Source organism: Dermacentor andersoni, chromosome 6 (genome assembly GCF_023375885.2).
Source record: "Dermacentor andersoni chromosome 6, qqDerAnde1_hic_scaffold, whole genome shotgun sequence".
Taxonomy (NCBI): Eukaryota; Metazoa; Arthropoda; class Arachnida; order Ixodida; family Ixodidae; genus Dermacentor; species Dermacentor andersoni.
The window spans coordinates 64405723-64414056 of NC_092819.1; the positions used below are offsets into that span (position 1 = coordinate 64405723).

The following is an 8334-nucleotide window of genomic DNA, read 5'->3' on the forward strand; positions in this document are numbered from 1 at the left end:
GTAATGCATATTCTAGAAATGTGGCATCAACATTTTTGGCCTCTTGGCGCTGGCCTTCTGCTTTTCTTCGTACGTCGTCCTGGCTAGTGTGCTCTAATTTTGACCGACAAGGTAGTGCCGTGTTCTGCCTAATAAAACAATAAATAACAACATAAAACCTGTACGTATAATTACGGCTTATAAGTATCCACAAAGCACACAGACCTCTTAAAGGCCAACCTATTTTAAGATAGTTTATATGTAGGGGAGTCTCCGTTCAAAATCTGGCGTTTGAAATACAAGCGGTAGCGTTATGGAACGCTCGCAAGAATAGCCGTTATCAATAATGAAACTGAAAGAAAAAAGAACACCGCCATTACAGCTCGTCAGAAGCGACGCATGACTATAGCAATCAGATTTATAGGCACAAAAAATCGTGGTCTCATAGGAGTCTAAAACTGGCAGTTATGGCCTCATTTAGTATAGGCACGATGTAGGAGCCCGCAATAGGCACTATAAGCCGTTCGCAAATCATGACTTTTTTTTTTTATTTATCGAATGCGCGTAGCCCATTTTCACGCTAAGAAACTGACACAGCGTTCACTTGTGAGGTCTGAAAGGCAACAACCATGCATATTGCGCGAGCCATCGCTTCACAGGGTTTTGCTATAGCATGCGAGAGGCAGCTTTTTCATGAATCCGCGCAAACGGCAGCCTGCACACTTAAAACATCTGTTCGGACTTTATGTGCAGCTGGTGTATAGTTAATAGGCAAGCTTTCCTGCTTACAAAGGCGCGCCGAGTGGAGCAAGCACGAAATACACAAAATACGCCAGAAAAGCTGCTGAAAGATTAACGAGAGAAGCTGTAATAGGTGCTCAATTGACTGAAGTTAACAAATGTTCCACTAAGAAAGGTAACGTTTAATAGTGCACATTTACAAATCTTTGTAAAAGAACGGGAGTAACACATGATTATCATCTTCAGGTTACGAGACCTAATATTGTTCGCAAGACAGAACATACCCAAGTCCAGATTTTATTAACAGGATCTATCCGGAGAGGGAAACTCAGACCAACTGTATTAAGTGCAATGGCATCATTACTCTTGACCACATGCTTTGGCAGTGCCCCGCGGTCTTCACAGACTGTGACAAGGAACAAGAATGGTGGCGGCAAATGCTACACAGCGAATCACTCTCTGACCAATTACGGGCAGTCCAGAAGGCCCGCGATGTGGCTGAAGGGCTCCGCCTGACAGTCCCAACGTGGGAGCGGCCCGCGTCAACGTAGGGTTGACCTTAAGGACCCAATAAAGTTCTCCATACCATACCATACAGAATAAGCTTCCATAGGCTGAAATTCCGAATGTTCAAGATCGACAGAGGTCAATGGAACGTTTCATATTTTTGTTTGTTCGACCACCTCACGCGCTCTGGGATTCGCGAGTGTTCGCCTGTAAGAATTCCCGAAATTTCGTTGAGCAGAAAAGAAAGAAAGAAAAAAATATGTGGAGGACGTTTAGGCTTTGCCTTTAAGAGTGGAAAGGTCCCCGACTGCTTCTCACGGTTCCCGGCAACTGCAGCTTATGTAGCCGTAATGTTTACCGGGAAACGCTGGTGGCAAATATGTACGAAGGTGAGCTCTCGGGTATAAACACGGTCTCTTGCATGGGCCACGATTCCGGAGGTTGTGCACAGCCGCGTCAAAAAATATATAATTTTCAGGTTTCTGTTATTCTTTCGCACTTTTAATATTTAAGTCTGAGAAGATTTAACATAAAAGGCATGCGCTGTGGGTGTTTTGTTTCATGAAATTTGTTTGTGGGTTGTCATTCTTAAAATTCCGAAGTACAACTTCGTCAAGAATGTAAGACAAGTTATGAGCTATGCAGTGATAGAATTGTGTGGCAATATAACCTGCATAGACAGCATATCGTACATCAAGGCGTGGCATATACATATACCTAAATATATGCGTGAATTTTCGCTCACGGACAACTCCACCAACGCCTAGTGCCAGATTTTCCGTGACACGGGGCCCTTAACGCTATAAATGTTTCTTGTCTAGAAGACATGAAGACGCTGAGATAGTGAAGGCTGAGCTTAGCCCCGATCGCTTGGCGAACGAGTTGAAGAGAAAATGCATGACCATGGAGGAGGGCAACTTGTAATCGTCCTTAACTCTCTTAATATGCGACACTTCACACAAATTGTGGTGCGATTGATTTACTGTATCTCTACTGTGATTGCTTTGCACTTAGGTTTCGTGTATAAACTTGCGTGGTCTCTAGTAAATAAACAGTTAGAAGTTGGTGCCCGTATATGTCGTTTGTGCCTCACTTTGTCTTTGTCTGCTTAGCGCCGTAACCTTTGTTTTTTAAGTCATGAACCAACTAGCTTAGCAACAAGTTTTGTTAGATTTACTGTAGCTGCACCCTACGCGTCTACAAAATTTGCCCGAACCGTTTCAGGGACACTTTAAGCGCATTTTGTATATCGACACGACATTATTCTTCGCAAAGTGTTTCTCTTTTTCCCGCACAAGAGCAAGTAACCCGTCACATATATTTATTTAAGAATAAAAGAAAGACAGGACCCTGCTCCTTGTACCATGCTCATTTCTGAAACTCTTTCACTATGCAGCTATTCTTCGTTTATGAACTCTATCTCAGCCAAAAGAGGAAGACAGAGAAAGCGTGCCATTCGGATCTTGGCCAATCCCCCAAAGTGGGTATGAGCCAATAACAGTTGTTGCTGCTGAGACAACAACAGAGGGCAAACAAACAATCCAGGGCATTCGGTCACTGGCAAATACCCACTCAAGGGGTTTCCCTGAGTGGGCATTTGCCAATGAATTTAAAGGTGCCCTGAACTACTTTTTATAGAAGAGGAGAAATGCATTTGAAGTTAAAACAGGCTATTTCAGATACATTTTGCCGCAAAAAGTAATTTAATGTGTTCAGCAGAAGCGGAATTAATGGCAATCAAACATAGCCTTCGCGGTGCTTCCGCTCCTTCTTCAATGACTTGCATTGCGAAGGCTACGGCGGAGCGGGGTGTGACCACAACGCTACGCCTTCTAAATGTCACCGTGGCATGTAGTTCAAATTTTATTTTGGACGTTAACGCAGACACTACTACTTCCGATTTTGGTGCCATACGACATGCTAAACGTAAGCCAAACGCGGTCGTCCTCAGCAGGTGCGTAGCCAGGGGGTGGGGGTCGGGGGGGGGGGGGGGGGGAGCGAGGCTTATGGAGCTTCGATGCGCATTCGTTTTTTCTCTGGCTGAGTGGATTTTAGCCTGCCAGAGTTTTGGACGCTTTCCGGCTAGCAGACGAGAAAAAGAAACAATGGTCGCTCGCTGGCATCACTGTGGGGACTCTACAGATTGCAACGCACTCGCTTGAGCGCGACCATTCCGGAAAGTCTTGTCTCGCCGGTGTAGGATACCGAGCAGTATGCGTACGCTTTTCTGCATAGACCAGGCGTCTCACGTTTTATTCGGTATCCCTTCGGTAGCCACATTATAGGTGCCCAAAGTAGGCGTTCAATTGTGCCCAACATGCTTTCCTTTGCGTTTTTTTCCCCCTTTCGGTGGCCCCACCCCACAAAAGAAGAAAAGACATTGTTGCGGCGCAGCGAATTGTCGCATGGTGAAACTTCGACTTCGTTACTTCTGCTTTTGCGGAAAGTAATGCCCCCAGGACACTTCAGTTGCGGGATACTTATATTATTGCGATAGCAATATGTGGACACTCCAGGCGCATTCCTGCCGTCGCCCTCATGTTCGGTATAAAGTCCTATGCGATAACATCGTGACCGCGCGCCGCATGCTGTATGTGCGAGTGAAAGCGTAGGGGGTGGTGGTGGCATAGGAGAGCCGACGATGGTGGCTCAGTCTAGTGAGCGCAAGGGAGGAAAGCGGGAAGGAAGCACGCCACCTTCCGTCGCGCCCGGTACATCAGGGGGAGAGGAGGGATGCGGGGGGGGGGGGGGGGCTTAGGATATTCTGTGATCTTTGAACCTATGATTGCTCAACATGTTTATTTGCCTTGTTTGACGCATTATATACAGTGACTTTTTCTTAAGATACGTAGATTTGTTGGAGACTTATATGTATATTTAAATGTTTTGTTGCGAGGTTTTGTGTATACGTGCAGTGAACTTTGTTTCCAGTGACACTTTTTTGCCCTTTATCAAGCTGGATCTTCACATTTGTATATTCCATTGTATCTTCGCATTTCTAATGCATGAGGGCAAGTGAAATGAAAGTGAGCCAACCCACCACGTGCAATAATTGTTCGGTTCATTATCTACGAAGCACACGCGTAGCACACAGGCATCTCTCATTTACAAAAGTGAGATGCAGGTGTAAGGATAAATGTTTGTTAATGCTCTCATATACTGGGTTGAACATGGTTGTGTGACATAATGGACACTACAAAAGTTGAAAAGCGTGGTGTCGCAAGTTTTGTGACAGCTGAAGATGTTTTCCAAAAAGAAATTAGCCGCCGTATGGCTGCCGTGTACGTTGAACATTGCATGTCATTGGCCACTGTGAAGCGTTGGAGCAAACTGTTCAAAGAAGGACGTGAACGTTGCAAAGACAATCCAAGACTGGGGCAAAGCCACCGTACAATCACCCCTAACAGAATTGCAAAGGTTGATGAGCTGATTAGACAAGAACAGGAGATAAGTATCGATGAACTGGTAGAGCGTGTGACCATCAGTCACGCTTCGGTTCACACCATAATTCATGAATACCTTGGTCATCGGCTCTTGTGTGCACATTGGGTGCCCAAGATTTTGAACCACCGCCAGAAGACGGAGAAGTTCAGCGCTGCCTTGACTAAACTGATCCGGTATCACAATGAGGGCGACGACTTCTTGTCTGCAATTGTGTGACTGGTGACAAATCATGGTGCCACTACTACGAGCCTGAAACACAGAGGCAAGGCTTACTGTGGAAACATTCGAATTCACCACCCCCAAAGAAAGCAAAAGCCATCATTTCCACTGGAAAGGTGTTGGACTTTTTTTTCGATTGTCAGGGGCGATTACTGATCGAATTTGCTAAACCTGGAGAGGCTATCGTCATTTCCGATACATGTATTGTGAAATGCCGGATGAAGAAGAAACGACGTGGGAAATTGATGAATGGGGTCATCTTACTGCATGACAATGCCTGTCTCCACGTCGCTGATGTGGCTAACATAAAACTGGCAAAGTTAAGTGGGAAACGCTGCAACATCCTCCATACATGCCAAACCTCTTGCCTTGCGACTTCCACATTTTGAGGCAACTGAACCAAAAGCTCAAGGGAACCGAATTTGTGTCCGACGATGACTTGAAAGAGTCAGTTACAGACATTTTGAAGCAGCAAACCAAGGAGATTTACGAGACGGGAATCGCAGAACTCGATAGTCAGTGGGACAAATGTCTAAATGCTCATGGAGACTACATTAAATAAAATAATCCGTCTGTCATATATTCGCATTTGCTCACTTTAATTTGCCTCGCCCTCGTATATCTTGGAGAACGCCTGCCTTTTATATGTGCTCTCTGTTGCGACTATAACATCGGTGCAATTACTCACACTACGCGACCGGTGACAGCTGCTTCTGCGCAATACATTGGAACAAAGGACAGCATCACTGAGATTTTTCCCCGATGGTTGCATATGTACAAAAATGTAAACAAGGTTCTTGAATGATGAACTTTCAATAAAATATTTGTCCTCAACTTGTTAATTTCATGGCCTTTACATTTTTCATATCAGCGACATGCACTGCTTTGCTGGTTTCGAACTGATCTAGTTCTAACATTTGTGTGATATTTTCTTTACTTATTAGATAGACAAATACATGGAAGCATTGATATCAGTTATTTCAGGTACAATTTTTGGGACATACGAGTACATAATTGTATGAAAAAAATACATATTTTGCTTGTCTTGACAGTGCATAGCATTTAAGAATTCGTTTGCAGCATCTTTGGCAATGGCAATGTAGTTATTATTCATGTATTTGACACCTTGACAAATTTCACGAGGAGGAAGCAGAGCTGCAACGTGAGCCCCCCCCAAACGAAATTTCTGGCTACGCCACTGGTCCTGAGCGAGCCACAGTGCGCTCAGCCAGTGGACTCGTTGCAGCACCCCGCTGCGGCAGCGGTATCTACGCTACGTATCAAACCGCGGCTACAAATAGCATCCGTGCATGGGAATCCGCTTTACTACGAAATAAAGCATCCAGAAGAGACTGAGGAGCAGGCTTCTGTTGAAGAGAGAGTGACTGAGAGAAAGTTGTCTACGCGGTCCACTTCCGAGCTCCACGCACCGCGTACGACAGCAAAACTTGGCTGAGATGTTCACAGCAGCACATGCTTTCCCGCGGATTATGTTATTTCACCAAGCCCGAGGGGTGGTTTAGGACCCCTTTAAGGTCATCAGCATCGTCGCCTTCCTTACCAGCCAGGGCCGCTGGTCATAATCTTTGATATTGCGCTTGAAGCGGTCACTCGAATATGGCGAGTATGGCCAGCCAACCAAGTCCAACCAAGCCATAGCAGGAACCTTCGGCGGTAATCCGAAGGTCGAGGGTTCTACCGCCGTTCAAACGAAACTGCGACGTCTCTCCGATGTACCTCCTTAGGACCAGGTGGGACATCAAGTACATCATGGCTGACCCGCCACCAAGAATTCACATTGCGTCAGAGGAGAACATCGGCCATATTAATGCCCTGGTGGTGGGATCTTCAGTCACGCCGTATGAGGGCGGGCTTCTGCGATTCCACATCGCGTGTCCGAACGAATATCCGATCGAATCGCCCAGAGTTCATTTCCTGACCACAGACGCTGGCCTTGTGCAGCTAAACTCGAACCTATACCCGAACGGCGAGGTGTCCCTCAGCGATCTCGGCACTTTTGACGGCCCGCACTTCACGGAGCCCGGCTCAGTCGTTAGGCAGCCTGCTCGTTTCCATCCAGTCACTGCTCACCTACGACCCTTTCTACGAGCCTTACGTCACCAAAGAAATGCACCAGGAAGCTGTGAACAAATACGAAGTCTTCGTGCACCATGATGTTGTGAGAGTAGCAGTGTGCAACGCGGTGGAAAGCTGCCTCGAGGACAACTCTTCGCATCCGGCAGTGCTTCGGGAGAAAGTGCTGGAGTTGTTCCTGGAGTTCTACGACAGGTGAGAAGCGGCTTTCTGGAGACACCTACATCTGACTGGCACCAAAATGAAAGACCCGATTAGCTTCGCTGACAGCGTCTACCAGCACGACGCGCTGCTCTGGTGACTCAGGACCTGAAGGCGAAGGTCCAGAAACAAGGCGAGCCTGTGCTTCTAAATTTCAACCAGTAATGCATGCAGTGAAGAGGATTGTCATCATTGGCGTGCGGGAAGCCAGGAAGAAACCTGGCCGTTCAGCCGCACGTTGTGGGCTGAGCGTCACTGTGACGGGAAGAAACAGAGAAACTGAGGACTCGTCAATGACGAAATCTTTTTCGACAAATGGAAGGATTTGACGAACATTTGCTGTTTCGCTATATTTGAGATATTTGAGATTTTTTTCTGGGATGTCACCCGTACACCTAACTTGTGCTTGCCCTGAATGATTGTGGCGCATACCCACAGTGGGCTCTTTCTGGGCATGGCAGATAGTTTGACAACTCTCTCATTTCTTTTTTGTAACAGTGAATCTGAGGGTTCAATTTCGGCCTTTCATGCTAATTACGCCATTATTATACTGCTCCGTAAATTGCTCTGCGCTAACTTGGTGCACCTTTTTCATTGTCCTACAAGCACTAGAAGGCCTCAAGTTGTCTAATTTGACGAGACAAAAGTGGCCAGATACCGCGATCCCACGAACCAAAAATTGATATGAAGGCGACCTTGTTCTTCAATATAGCGGGGGAGGGCGGACATTATAAAGCCCCTGAATCCACGCGCCACCGCCGCTTTCTTAAGTAGCGACAACCTTTGTTGTGCGCCGCCTTTCCCCTAACACCAAATCCGGTTCCGGTATTACCGGTTCCGGCATTTCTGGTTTAAAAATTTCCGGTTCCGGCGTTTCCGCTTCCTGGAGTTGCGCTGCGGGAATTTCCGCTTTGACTGCTGTTAGACGATGGTGAGAGGCCCACGCGTGCTTAGCAGAGCTGTGGCAGTCACCATAAAAAGAATGCAAAGGGGACAAGCTGTTGTATTCCGCTGAAGTAGTGGTTCGCGGTCGGTTTTCCAAATGCACGAAAAACGGCAGTGGTCTCCAAGCGCCCAGGCACTACATTCCACTTTATGTTGTCGCTCGTGCCACAACCCATCACAGGTTGACGCGAAGCAGCAAACACG

General features: G+C 46.6%; 1 protein-coding gene across 1 annotated transcript; it reads left to right on the forward strand.

Moving 5' to 3' along the window:
- The first annotated feature begins 6621 nt into the window (after nt 1–6621).
- LOC129382536 (ubiquitin-conjugating enzyme E2 Z-like) lies at nt 6622–7183 on the forward strand. The gene is made up of 2 exons (XM_055066670.1): nt 6622–6882; nt 6971–7183. The coding sequence occupies exons 1-2, from the start codon at nt 6622–6624 to the stop codon at nt 7181–7183; spliced, it is 474 nt and encodes a 157-aa protein (XP_054922645.1).
- The last annotated feature ends 1151 nt before the right edge of the window (nt 7184–8334 follow it).